We start from the raw sequence: 14,944 nt of genomic DNA, 5'->3' as shown, positions 1-14,944 counted from the left end.
TAAAATCCATGACTGTGTGGGTTTCCTTTGTGTGCTCTGCTTTCCTTCCACTTTCCAAAGATGTATGTTCAGGGTAAGTGAATTGTAGGCATCTTATGTTGGTGCCAGAAACGTGGTGACACTTAGCACAATCCCCGGACTATGTTGGTCATTGATGGAAACAGTGCTTTTAACTGTATGTTTCAATGTACATGACAAAGCTAATCTTTATTTTTTAATCTGAAGCTAATTAACTTACCAGTTTTGCCTATAGACTTGCCAAATCCATGTTACTTTTCTGACTGGAGCATGGCAGAAAAAGCCCAGCCATTGGATGGATAATCGCTGTCAAGAGTTGTGCTTGATTTGGCTCAGCAACAGAATTTTTAAATTTACTTAGTAACTTTAGTATGGTACAATGTTCCAAAGAATTCCAGGTAGATGTTCTTCCTGGCTGCTTCAGATCGCGCAGTAAACTCGTGGAAACTAAAACGTGCCTTTTGTTTTCTAGAGTGGAAGAAATGGCAATGAACTTGAAGGAAGTAAATGAGAAAGTGCATTTTGTCAAGGAGTCGTTGCACTCTTTGGACAGTCAGCTGGGACACCTGCAGGACCTCTCAGCTTTCACTGTGGACACTCTGAAAGTGATTTCTGCTGTGGATAGTTTAAAAGTGGACGAAACATTTCTGGGGAAGAACATAGAAAACAGTGACATTGCAAAGTTGCCACAAGGCTGCACCAATGACATTTATTTGAATCCCTTGGACAATTTTTCTGTTGAGGTTCAAACAAAGCAGAATTATTACAGTAATCCACCTTCAGTCCTTCAGAATTTGTGCTATCTCAGTCCGTGCACTATAACTGAATCACCTGCATCAGAAATGCATGGTGATAACGATCAGACAGTGTACTTTGACCAAATGGTTTCCAAGCAAAAAGAGTTGGAAGCTGGTACAGTCATGTCAGTTGTGTCATCTGAGCCCACGTCCCCTCATAAATGTGAACAATTATTCCTAATCCCCTCTCCTCTCGAAAGCCCAAAGTGTACAGAAGTCCGCTTTAATGTGTCACTTCCATGTAATCCAACATCAACCAAGTTAAACTTGCTTGTTCAGAAGCAAGCTGATAGTCCATGCAGCATCCCAGTTCAGCTCAGCTTTCAAAGGATGGATCCTAACCACAATGAAGTTGACAATCATGATGGAAAACGGTGGGATATTACTCCTGTGTCACCTGGGAGGGCTGATAAACTTTCATTGGGTTCACTGGCTCCTCCTGTTACTAATGATTCTTCCTTGGTACCAGGCAGTGACAGTGAAGGTGGTTACATCAACTGGGCATTCAGTGAAGATAGTGAAGAAGGGATCTTCAGTGCAAATTTAAAAAATCAAGATATAAACTGTGTACATTCTTTGCTCAATGTGGATTGTCATTATGGGGATGGTGGATCATGTCATACTCATTCAAAAAAAGCTCGATCCTTGTCCTGGGACTCAGAAACATACAGGCGTAGCACAGAAAGCCTGGCATCTTTCTCCAAACACAGTATTTCCTATTGGATAAACCCACTGAGGAAACGCAACTCCTCTCGATGGAAGAGCATCAGGTTAAAGATTCAAAAGGAAGAAAATCAGTGGCGGAAAAGTAAAATGAAAGGTTCTTTCTTTTTATTATATTTTGTCATGTTCCTACTGCTGAGATTCCTACCAAGTTTAGACAAAACCGGAAGTTCAAACATGATTACAATTTGTTTCTTTAATAAGGACGTAAGAACATAAGAACTGGGAGCAGGAGTAGGCCATCCGGCCCATCGAGCCTGCCCCGCCATTCAATAAGATCATGGCTGATCTGTCCATAAACTCAGCTCCATCTCCCTGCCTTTTCCCCATAACCCTTAATTCCCTTACTATGTAAAATCTATCTAACTGTATCTTAAATATATTTAGTGAGGAAGCCTCAACTGCTTCCCTGGGCAGAGAATTCCACAGATTCACCACTCTCTGGGAAAAATAGTTTCTCCTCCTCTCCATCCTAAATCTTCTCCCCTGAGTCTTGAGGCAATGTCCCCTAGTTCCAATCTCACCTACCAATGGAAACAACTTTCCTACCTCTATCTTATCTATCCCTTTCAAAATTTTGTATGTTTCTATAAGATCTCCTCTCATTCTTCTGAATTCCAGAGTATAGTCCCAGGCGACTCAAGCTTTCCTCATAGATTAACCCCTTCATCTCTGGAATCAACCTGGTGAACCTCCTCTGCACTGCCTCCAAAGCCAGTATATCCTTCCTCAAGTATGGAGACCAGAACTGCACACAGTACTCCAGGTGCAGTCTCACCAGTACCCTGTATAGTTGCAGCATAACCCCTCTGCTCTTGAATTCTATCCATCTAGCAATGAAGGCCAATATTCCTTCTTTTGCCTTCTTAATAACCTGTTGCACCTACAAGCCAACTTTTTGCGATTCATGCACAAGCACTCCCAAGTCCCTCTGCACAGCAACATGTTGCAATCTTTCACCATTTAAATAATAATCTGCCCTTCTGTTATTTCTTCCAAAGTGGATGATCTCGCATTTGCCAACGCTGTATTCCATCTGTCAGACCTTGGCCTAATCACTTAACCTATCTATATCCCTCTGCAGACTCTCCACATCTTCTTTTAAGGAAGCAAACCTGCTCTTTATAACCAGTTTAATCTATAAATGATGTCACTGCCACACCAGGTTGCTTGACTGTTGATCATTCTTAGGTACCTGGGGAACAAATGGGGAAAAAAGGCTGACCTTGCAAGTTTATCCAGTTGCTGAGAATAAATTTTAGAAGAATATTTGTAATTATGCAGTACAGATCTTCCCTTGGCTACAAGTGCCTGGCTTATGCCTGGTATCTGGGAGATCAAAGGCATGGATTTGCCCATGGCATTTTCTGCTTTGTGGACGAGGTTCACTGCAACATCATTGTATCTTACGGAGAAATATGAATTGTTGGGATAAATGTCCTGGTCTAACTTTACACTGCTTCCAGTTTGTGTATGTTTTTATTTAAAGATATTGCTGGGCAGCCACATTTCTAACTTGTGAATTGTTGGAGTTATGAAGGGACCCTGTTCAAACCTGGGGGTCTCTGTACGTAACATCACTATTTCATATTTGCATTGAAGTAGCAGAGGTTTTTAGGCTGGAAAACTTGAAATTTAGAAATTCTCATCCCTAATTTAGAAAGTACTATTCTTCAAAAGCAAACAATGCAGTTATTAATACTGGTAACACAGCTGGTCTGGCTGATGCTGTTTGTGTCCCTTTGGGTTGCAGTGTGTAGTTGTATTATTTGAAAGCACATAATACGGAGTGCCTCATTCGTGGTAGGGTCTTTAAACTTCAAAGGCATTAAACCAACAGAAGGCAAGTAAAAAGCCATACGGAGGGAAAAAATGAAATATGAAGGTAAGCTAGCTAATGATTTCGAAGAGGATACCAGAAGTTTTTTAGATATATAAGGAGCAAAAGAGAGGAGAGAGTAGGTATCAGACCACTGGAAAATGATGCTGGAAAGATAGTAATGGGAGACAAGGAAATTGCAGACAAACTGAATAAGTATTTTGCATCTATCTTCACTATGGAGAACACTAGCGGTGTGCCGGAAGTTTGAGAGTGTCAGGGGGCAGAAGTGAGTGCAGTTGCTATTATTAAGGAGAAGGCACTTGGGAAGATCAAAGTTCTGAAGGTAGACAAGTCACCTGGACTAGACGGACCTACATCCCAGGGTTCTGAAAGAGGTGGCTGAAGAGATTGTGGAGGCAATAGTAATGTTCTCTCAAGAATCAATAGATGCTGGCATGGTTCCAGAGGACTGGAAAATTGCAAATATCGCTCAATTCTTTAAGAAGGGAGGCAGGCAGAAGAAAGGAAATTATTGACCAACTAGCCTGACCTCAGTGATTGGGGAGATGTTGGAGTCAATTGTTAAGGATGAGCTTTTGGGGTACTTGGAGGCACATGGTAAAATAGTCCAAAGTTATCATGGTTTACTTAAGGGAAAATCCTACCTGACAAATCTGTTGGAATTCTTTGAGGAAATAACAAGCAGGATAGATATGTGGATGTTGAGTACTCAGATTTTCAAAAGGCTTTGACGGGGGGCGCTGTACATGAGGGTGCTTAGCAAGATAAGAGGTCATGATATTACAGGAAAGATATTAGCATGAATAGAGGATTCGCTGATTGGCAGGAGTCAAAGAGTGGGAATAATAGGAGCCTTTTCTGATTAGCTGCCGGTGATTGGTGGTGTTCCGCAAGGGTCAGTGTTGGGACCCTTTTTATGTTTTTTGTCTGTGATTTGGATGACGGAATGGATGTCTTTGCAGCCGAGTTTGCGAACAGTATGAAGATAGGTGGAGGGGAGGTAATGTTGAGGAAGCAGGGAGGCAGCAGGAAGACTTAGGCAGATTGGGAGAATGGGAAAAGAAGTATCCGATGGAATATAGTGTCGGGAAATGTATGGTCATGCACTTTGGTAGAAGGAATAAAGGCACAGACTATTTTCTAAACAGGAGGGTGGGGGTTGGATTCAAAAATCTAAGGTACAATGGGGCTTGGGAGTCCTTGTGCTGGATTCCCTAAAGGTTAACTTGCAGGTTGAGTCAGTGGTGAGGAAGGTAAATGCAATGTTAGCATTAATTTCAAGTAGACTAGAATAGAAAAACAAGAATGTAATGCTGAGGCTTTATAACGCAGTGGTGGGGCCTCACTTGGTGTATTGTGAGCACTTTTGGGCCCGTATCTAAGAAAGGACGTGCTGACATTGAAGAGGGTTCATGAGAATGATTTTATAAATGAAAGATTTATTGTATGAGGAACATCTGAAGGCGCTATGCCTCTACTCTCTGGAATTTAGAAGAATGGGGTGATCTCACTGAAACCTCTCAAATGGTGAAAAGCCTATAGTGGGTATGTAAAGGATGTTTCTGATGGTGGGGCAGTCTAGGATAAGAGGGCACAACCTCAAAATAGAGGGATGTCCATTTAGAAAGGAGATGAGGAGGAATTTCTTTAGCCAGACAGTAGTGAATCTGTGGAGTTTGTTGCCATGGGCAGCTGCAGAGGCCAGGTCATTGGGTGTATTTATGGCAGAGCTTGATGGATTCTTGATAAATCAGGGTGTGAAAGGTTATGGGCAGAAGGCAGGAGAATGGGGTTGAGAGGTAAATGGAACAGCCGTGGTCAAATGGCAGTGCAGATTTGATGGAACTGATTGACCTAATTCTGCTCATATGTCTTATCAAATGTTAACTCGAATAAAACATCCAGAGTGTTTTAATGTGCATTGGATACCAATTGGTAATTGTTACAAGCTGTTAGGAGATCTGGGAGACCTCCAGTATCCCTGACTGCTAAATCTGCAAGAATTGCATGTGGGTACAATTCCTTACAGACTGTGTTTGGGAAATTGAGCTGCAAACCATGTTCGGGAACTGGAGCTGCAAACTGTGGGTACAGTTCCTTACAGACCGTGTCTGGGAAATGGACCTGCAGGTGGATGATCTACGGCTCATTCAGAAGAATGAGCAGAGGATAGGAGCTAAGAGAAAGCAGTCATACCTAGGGTGCATAAATAACAGGGTTGTTGTCACGGGTGACTTCAATTCCCCTTATGCTGATTGTCCACTCCTTAGTTCAAAAGATTGAGATGGAGCAGAATTTGTTAGATGTATCCAGGGGGATTCTTGACGCAATACGTAAACAGGCCAACTAGAGAAGAGGCCATTCTGAATCTGGTACTACGCAATAAAAGAGGTAACTTTCATGTAGACTCAAATATGTCCAACATGAGGAGTCAGACCAGAACACAAGTGAAGAAGGATGCCTGGAAAGAACTAAAGGCTAAAAATAAAACTAACTCTGACAACTTCTAGCAGAGCTGTTGCTGCCTTCAGTCCCATTTTATGGCCAAGTTGCAGGATTCAATGACTTGTCTTCCACAGCTTTTTATGGTAAAGAATCCAGCAGACTCACTATCCTATGAATTAAGAAAGTCTCCTTATCTTTGTCTTAAAATTCTGGTTGTGTATCCTGTGAATGTGACTCTAAGCTTGAGATCCTTCATATAACCATATAACAATTACAGCACGGAAATACACCATCTCGGTCCTTCTAGTCTGTGTCAGTCAGGAGAAATATCCTCCCTGCAACCAGTTTAAGAAGACTTAGAAAAATATACGCTTCAATAAGACCACCTCCTATTCTGCTGAACTCCAATGAACAGCATAGAACATAGAATAGTACAGCACATTACAGGCCCTTCGGCCCACAATGTTGTGCCGACCCTCCAACCCTGCCTCCCATATAACCTCCCACCTTAAATTCCTCCATATATCTGTCTAGTAGTCTCTTAAACTTCACGAGTGTATCTGCCTCCACCACTGACTCAGGCAGTACATTCCAAGCACCAACCACTCTCTGAGTAAAAAACCTTCCTCTAATATCCCCCTTGAACTTCCCATCCCTTACCTTAAAGCCATGTCCTCTTGTATTGAGCAGTGGTGCCCTGGGGAAGAGGCGCTGACTATCCACTCTATCTATTCCTCTTATTATCTTGTATACCTCTATCATGTCTCCTCTCCAAAGAGTAAAGCCCTAGCTCCCTTAATCTCTGATCATAATGCATACTCTCTAAACCAGGCAGAATCCTGGTAAATCTGCTCTGTACCCTTTCCAATGCTTCCACATCCTTCCTATAGTGAGGCGACCAGAACTGGACACAGTACTCCAAGTGTGGCCTAACCAGAGTTTTATACAGCTGCATCATTACATCGCGACTCTGAAACTCTATCCCTCAACTTATGAAAGCTAACACCCCATAAGCTTTCTTAACTATCCTATCTACCTGTGAGGCAACTTTCAGGGATCTGTGGACATGTACCTCCAGATCCCTCTGCTCCTCCACACTACCAAGCATCCTGCCATTTACTTTGTACTCTGCCTTGCAGTTTGTCCTTCTAAAGTGTACCACCTCACACTTCTCCGGGTTGAACTTCATCTGCCACTTCTCAGCCCACCTCTGCATCCTATCAATGTCTCTCTGCAATCTTCGACAATCCTCTACACAACCTACTACACCACCAACCTTTGTGTTGTCTGCAAACTTGCCAACCCACCCTTCTACCCCCACATCCAGGTCGTTAATAAAAATCACGAAAAGTAGAGGTCCCAGAACAGATCCTTAAGGGACACCAGTAGTCACAATCCTCCAATCTGAATGTACTCCCTCCACCACGACCCTCTGCCTTCTGCAGGCAAGCCAATTCTGAATCCACCCGGCCAAATTTCCCTGGATCTCATGCCTTCTGACTTTCTGAATAAGCCTACCGTGTGGAACCTTGTCAGATGCCTTACTAAAATCCATATAGATCACATCCATTGCACTACCCTCATCTATATGCCTGGACACCTTCTCAAAGAACTCTATCAGGCTTGTTAGACATGATCTGCCCTTCACAAAGCCATGCTGACTGTCCCTGATCTGACCATGATTCTCTCAATGCCCATAGGTCCTATCTCTAAGAATCTTTTCCAACAGCTTTCCCACCACAGTGGGTGTAAGGCTCACTGGTCTATAATTAAAACTAAACCTTCTTCGTAGCATCAGTTTGCTATTCTAACAGCAATACAGTCACGTCCACATTTCCAGAGGTAAACAGTCAATAGCATAAATGGAGAGTTGATTAAAGACTGGTCTGGAATAAGACCAAAGAGAACACCAAGTCACTAAGAACTTCAGTCTATAAATGCACTGAGAGTCAAGTACTTACAGGTAATTTTATGTAATGATGCAGGATACGCAGGTTAGTTTAGGATTCATGCACGCTTCTGAGGAAAAAATATACAATATTCCCAGATTACTTAAGAAGCAATTTACTAAGTGTTGTGTATAATTACTATGCAATATTCTGTTGGTGTATGAGGCGTTCAGGGAGGGGTAACACCTCTGGTGAAAGGGCTTGTTGAGCAGCTCACTTACTTTTGGTCCCCACTGGATACTCAGCTCTCACCTGCAGCTCCAAGTAGCTGTTTGCATGTGACAGCAGTCACAATGCCGTATATTTCTATGACAGGTGGGGTAAACCAAGTTGAGGGTAACCAGCTAGCTTCATACCCTGGTAAGATAGGGACATGCCTGCCCTAGCTTGCGAAGCCAGCTCTGGTGAACTTGGCAGGTAAGATCTACAGTGAGATGCAATGGCCAGGAAGGCAGTTTTACAATCTTCATGGAGAGCGACGGGCACGGCGAGGTACAGAAGACATTGCGGTCATCCACTGCAACGAATGAAAGCCCCAGTTGTGACAACTATTCGTACCACTGGACCCGGATTTCGGAGGTCAAGAGAGAGGAACTGTCTCAGTGGCTTTTCCACTTTAGAAACTCTCCTGCACAGGTTTCCTGTCATCATCAGATGCAATGGACAACCACCATTCCACCAGTGATATGGTGTACTAATTGGAAGTGGACACAAAAGTTGGCATGACAATAGACAAATGCATATAGAAAATCTGGAAAATGCTGATAAACAGCTTTTAAACAAGCTTTGTGTGATTCCAACAAAACTGATGATTGAATGTGCCCTTAATAAAGGCCCATCATCGAGGCAGTTGAGCTAAAACATGAAACTACTTAACCAACCATCTAATGAAAAGTATCGAAAGAGCAGCAATTCCTGTTGCACAAACGAGAAAACCTGCAGATGCTGGAAATCCAAGCAACACACACAAAATGTTGGAGGAACTCAGCAGGCCAGGCAGTGTCTATCGACAAAAGTACAGTCGACATTTCGGGCCGAGTTCCTTCATCAGGACTGCTGCGTTGGGTTTTGGGCCACACACTGCAATCATGAAATGTTTTATCTCCTCTAACTTTAATTCTTGAGGTTTAAAATAAACTCTGTCTGGTTTTGCCTTTGTAAGGCAAGTGATTGTATTGTTCTGTAATCTTTGCATTGCCACCTGTATTCACTGAATTGATCTCTTTGTCAAACTGATGAATGACATCTGCCTCCTGTCAGTTGATGTTATGCAGGAATTCCTATTGCCCACTGCAATGTTGTTATCTGATTTTCAGATCTCTCATTTGCTATGAGTCATATAATCTGCCAAAAATGAAAAGTCATCTCATATTTGCATTCTACCATGTATATTTTTAACTTCAGGATTTTTTTCTCAACTTCAGCCTCTACAAAATCATCACATCTTTACCACTCAATGATGTCACAAAATGGCAAGAAAGCATCATCCAGAGAACAGAAAAAACAGCCAAATCCGCAGGTACCGGTGAGTAAGAGAGGAAACACACCTAGTGACAATTGGAATAATAGTGCTGTGTATACAGAATAGGACTTTCATATGTATACAGTAGACTTGCAGCAACGTGTTCTGGTACGCTTTTCTTCTGAAGTTTGTATTATCATAGCTCTTCAATTAGTCTCTTCACACAATAAACCAACATCCCCTTACTAAAAGTAAGTACGTAAGTTGGGTAACCTTGTTACAAATCATGTTAATATTATTGTATTCAGCTGTAATGTAACTCCCTCTGCAGTTGGATCCCTGACTTCCTTCTTGGGGGACCAGTCAGTGCAGATTGATAATGAAATCTCCTTGCTGACTATCAACACAGAAATAACTCTTTAATGTGTGCCGTGTTCACTACAGTACTCTCACTGCACTCATGACTAGTGAGTAAGCATAGTTCAAACATCATCTATACATTTGCAAGTAACTGTTGTTGGTAGAATCTCTGATGGTGACGAGTAGGCTTACAAGAGTGAGATAGATCGGCTAGTTGAATGGTGTCACAACAACGACCTCACACTCAATGTCAGCAAGACCAAGAAATTGTCTGTGGACGTCAGGTTGGGGAAACCGAGAGAGCATACATGTTCCCACTCAGGTTTCGGAATGCAAGGTGTGAGAAGAATCAAGTTCCTGGCCATCAGCATTTCAGAGCATCTATCCAGGGCCTAGCACATTGGAGCAATCACAAAAGGGGCATGGTAGAAGCTTTATTGGGAGTTTGAAGAGGTTTAGTTTATCACCGAGGGCACTTTCCAATTTCTGTAGATGCATGGTGGAAAGCATTCTGTCTGGTTGTATCACCCTGTGGTATGGGGGTGGGGGGCTCCTGTGTACAGGATCTCAAGAGGCTGCAGGGGAGCTTAGTCTCAACCAGCGCCATCATGAGCAAACTCTCCTCTCATATGAGGACAAATTCAAGAGGCAGTGCCTCAAGAAAGCAGCTTCCGTTATTAAGGACCCCCACAAATTGAGACATGCCTTCTTCTCATTAGATCTATCAGGGTAGAGGTATACAGGCCCACACTCAATGATTCAGCTTCTTCCCCTCCAGTCATCAGATCTCTGAGTCACCCATGAACTCATGAACACTACTCTCTTATTCCATTTTTTGAACTACTTATTTATTTCTGTAATGTATAAATTTCGTTATCTTTGCACCGTGCCACCCTCTCAAAAACAACAAATTTCATGTCGTACGTCAGTGATAAATTTAATTCTGATTCTACTGTGTACGCCAATATCCTGTTCCATTCACTGCCACCTGCCCCAAGGGCAACCTTGCAACTTCTGCTCACGTAATTCGCTGGTAATCTCAATCAGTCAGGTCATGGTGCTAAACCTCTTGCTTTGATAGATTTGTCATTGTTTCAATTCCCTAGTGAGGCTGAATCTTTAAGCTTTTGTCATATTTTCTGTCAGATTGAGATTTGTTAGCAATAAATGACATCAATACTTTGATTAATACTTGAAAAACTATTAAAGCAGACTTGTGTAATTTTTTTAAAATTTCAATTTATTGAGAAGTGCAAAATATTCCTTTATTATCATAAATAACCCTAGAGCACTGGATAGTCTCAGAACCACATTATTTCATATTCACATTTTACCTTATTCCTTACCTAGGCTATGTAAAATTATGATACAAAGGAGCAGAATTAGTCCATTCAGCCCATTGAGCCTGCTGTGCCATTTGATCTTAATTGATTAATCTTCCCTCTAAAACCCACTCTCCTGCCTGTTCCCCGTAATCTTTGATGCCCTTACTAATCCAGAATTTAACAACCTCCGTTTTAAATATACCCAATGACCTGGCCTCCACAGCTGTCTGTGGCAATGAATTCCACAGATTAACCATCCTTTGGAAATTCAGCCTCATCCCTGTTCTAAAAGGAGGGCCTTCTATTCTTAGGCTGTGCCCTATGATTCCAGACACTCCCATTGTTTGAAAATTCATTTCATATTAACAGCTAATCTGCTTACTTACATAAAATGGATTCCAGACAGAACTCTTCAGTTAATTACAATCTTTCTGGGTCAATTGACTTTGTCTTTTATTGTTTAAAAAGCATTGATATTCTCAGTTTTTAAGAACTCTGAAATGGGATAAATAAAATAACCTTTTACTCCTCTACTGGCTGGAAGCTATTTCAGTTCTCCAGTACAGCCTGTGAGTTGGAGGCACCATAGCAACTGAAGGATTTGGGTGTTGAATGTTTCACCATGATTTGAGCTTCCTGCGTATTCTCCTCAGAATAAAGTGCTCAATGTGGTTTGATGCAGGTCATCACAGTGGATGGGTGCTCTCAGAAGAGCTCAGATACTGATCAACAAGACCAACAGCAAATTGGAAGCGAGGAGAATGTGGAAGAGAAAGAAGGTAACAAAAACTGGTTAACAGAGAGTGAGGAAGATTCAAACAAGAGGACATGGGTTGAGAATTAGCGGACAAAAGTTTAGGGGTAACATGAGGGGGAACTTCTTTACTCAGAGGGTGGTAGCTGTGTGGAATGAGCTTCCAGCAGAAGTGGTTAAGGCAGGTTCTATGTTGTCGTTTAAAGTTAAATTGGATAGATATATGGACAGGAAAGGAATGGAGGGTTATGGGCTGAGTGCAGGTCGGTAGGACTAGGATAGGATAAGAGTTTGGCATGGACTAGAAGGGCCGAGATGACCTGTTTCCGTGCTGTAATTGTTATATGGTTATATAGTTTACACGATCAACCAGATCGGTATGTTTCTTTACACATCACTTGTACTTAAGAGAAAAATCTAGGTGTAAACTAATCATTGGGGTGGATTTCATTGGCAGATCTAAGCAGAAATGCTAGTGCTTTTACAATTTACAAGTCAGTATGTCAGGCCTTTTACTCATGGGCAAGATGTCCTAGAGTTATTGCCTGGTGAGATTCCTCAGCATAGTGTGCGATCTAATGTAAGATCAGAGATTTTAGAGGGTTAGCAGTCAAAGGGGAAGGACAGTTAGTTTTATTAAAGAGTTATTTTGCTGTCTTTTAATATTTTCAAATGTTAAAGTTGGAAAGTGGAATATGAGAATTAAATAACTATAAAAGTACTGAAATGATGTGAAAATGCCTCCGCAAGAGAATCCCTCATCAGTTCCCTCGAGTCCAGTTGTGTCCCACCAGTTTAGTTTTGGAGCACTGCAGCCATTCCTTTGCACCATCAACAGACCCTAGGTGCAATTGAAACTTTCTCTATTAGGGTTTAAGCATATCACAGAATCAAGTCCACTTCAGGCATTCAGTTTTCAACTTGAAATTATCTCCCACTTTTGCACTAAATGTAGGGGTTCTCTTCTGGGTTATTTAAGCTTTCTTTTATATTTATTGGGATTGATGTACTTTTTGATTGAAATCAATTTGGGGGAAAAAGCCTTCCAGACAAGTTATCTTACAGATAAGTTCAGTTTGTCAGTGTCTACTCTACAGTATATAGAATGTTTATCAATCGGTGGCATGTATCTGTAGAGATTTGCTTGTTTGTTTGATTGTTTGGAAGGTGGAAGAGAATTAGGAGTGAGGAAACTCTGGCACAATGTTATCAATTCTGTAAGCTGAGAATTGGTACGTAATTTTAACCTCAGTTACGATCCTGATCAAATCCTTTTATCACAGCTCAGTGGCCTTCAACTTCATGCATAATGAAAAGTAGTGTAATTTGTTCCATCACTTTGGACATAGCACAAAACTTTGGTCCAGTAAGATGCAATGTCATTCTGTATGAAGATCTACAGTACAGAAATTCTTGCTGCTTGTTCTTTACTTTAACAGGTCATGAGGCAGACAGTTGTTTAAATGAAAATGTTCACAATCAGGAAACCAGCACATTATCAAAGTCATACCATGGAGTCCTGAGGAGCTCATTTGAGGTGATGCATTCCTGTGAATGTTTATACAGTAATAGAACTTTAGATTAACATGGACAATTAGATTTGAACCTTCCTCAAACAATTGCATTAAAATTAGTTTTTGTTGCACAAATAGCATTACTGAAATATCCTTTTTGAAGTGTGTAGTTTATCCATCTCTCACCTTTTTTTTTGTAAGGGTTTAAAAAACACATCTAAAGAAAATGAAGTACATTTGTCTTATTTTTCAACCTAAATGCTAACCTGGAAGGGAAAAAATACATTTTATGGTACTAGATCAGGAAACAATATCTGCTAAATGCTAAGGAATATTTAAATGTCAAGCAATGACTCCTGTCTTTTCCCCTAAGAAGCCTTGTGCTGTCTTCATTTTGCCTGTCACAGTGATCCTCTGCAGTGTTACCCAAATGGCCACTGCATAGTGGGTCTGGTGACCTTCAGTGGTGGCCTTCAATGGAGAAGATTGTAGAGAGACTCCAAGGAACGTTGGAGTATGAAGGCACAGATTTTGAATGCAATTTCTCAGCATGATTGGTCTTGATAGTTGGCTTCAAAGAATAGCAAAGGATGGCATAGAAAGGCAGTGATGTATCAACAGTGCTGTTGTCATGATTGATAACATGATTAACAGAGCCGCTGCCATTTCTCCATGGTGGTGTACCTACCACTTTGTCAGGTAGAGAGATTTCTGGATTCAAATGACACCGTTTAAGCTTCTTTTGAATGTTGATAAACACAGCCGTGTGGAACTTTGCAGCACAATCCAGAGCTTCACTGTGGTCCCTGGCTTGTCCAGGCATTTGACTGGAGTTGCATAGTATGATTTACTGGAAAGGCCATAGTACTCAGTCCACAATCTTTAGAGGCCTTGCAAAAAGATCAAACATTGCAAACGATTACCTACAATTTGAGAGAAAAGGAGCATGGGATATGCATCAGAAGGGAAAGGAAGCCAACTGCTATAATTAATTGATGCCTTTGGAAGTGCGCACACAAAGTAATTTAACATAAAGTATTCAACATTCAGAGTGAATAATTCATTCCTTATATGTTGATGAATTTGCATTCTCAACTTTATTACAATTTACAATTTTTTCAACAGTTATTGATAGAAACAAATCCAACCTTTTCTAAATCTTGTCATCTTTCAATCCTATGCTGCTTTGTGGATTGCTTGTGTTTAGTGCTATGTAAAGTGATGTATCTGTGGCAACTTTTGACAAATGACAAAATTAAAAAAAAATCTGTAATGTATGAAACTGATTCAATGTAATATTTCTCATTGTTTAAGGACTTGGCTGAAGGATCGTTTTGGCTGAGTAGGAGTAAGTTAAGTAGAAAATCCTCGTAAGTATTTCAGTGATTTTCTACTTCACATTTGTCCACTTTCATGTGCCAACTTCTTATTGATAAGGTAGGAGTAAAGTTTCTTTGATTAATTCGGCCTCTGGAAGGTTCTGAAATTGCAGCTGTTGCAATTTATGCCAATTCACACACATGCACACTATTAGCAATCCACAGTATGTTAAGAGCCGCTGTACTCTAGTTACCCCTAGTGCCCTGTCAAAACAATGGGTTAGAATTTCCTTAGAACTGCTCCCACTTTGCTGACAATGCTTTGCTGGTGGTGTGGTGGAAAATCTATTTCAGTGAGCAAAAAAGAGAGAGCTTCTTGGAGGGATTTCCTTGTCTATGATACTGGAAATACCTGGTTTCTAATAATGTAGTTTA

General features: G+C 41.2%; 1 protein-coding gene across 6 annotated transcripts in view; it reads left to right on the top strand.

Annotated features, from left to right (window-relative positions):
• LOC140211611 (transient receptor potential cation channel subfamily M member 6-like) overlaps positions 1-14,944 on the top strand; it is a 177,080-nt gene that overhangs the window by 120,633 nt on the left and 41,503 nt on the right. For all 6 annotated transcript variants that reach the window (XM_072281519.1, XM_072281520.1, XM_072281518.1 and 3 more), the window contains 5 exons: positions 491-1,635; positions 9,200-9,300; positions 11,605-11,701; positions 13,116-13,213; positions 14,505-14,560. In XM_072281519.1, the coding sequence (XP_072137620.1) occupies positions 491-1,635; positions 9,200-9,300; positions 11,605-11,701; positions 13,116-13,213; positions 14,505-14,560 (1,497 nt within the window). The remainder of the gene's footprint in view (positions 1-490; positions 1,636-9,199; positions 9,301-11,604; positions 11,702-13,115; positions 13,214-14,504; positions 14,561-14,944) is intronic.

This window comes from Mobula birostris, chromosome 17 (assembly GCF_030028105.1).
Source record: "Mobula birostris isolate sMobBir1 chromosome 17, sMobBir1.hap1, whole genome shotgun sequence".
Taxonomy (NCBI): domain Eukaryota; kingdom Metazoa; phylum Chordata; class Chondrichthyes; order Myliobatiformes; family Myliobatidae; genus Mobula; species Mobula birostris.
The sequence above is the reverse complement of the archived record's forward strand: the minus strand, read 5'-3'. Positions and strand labels throughout refer to the sequence as shown.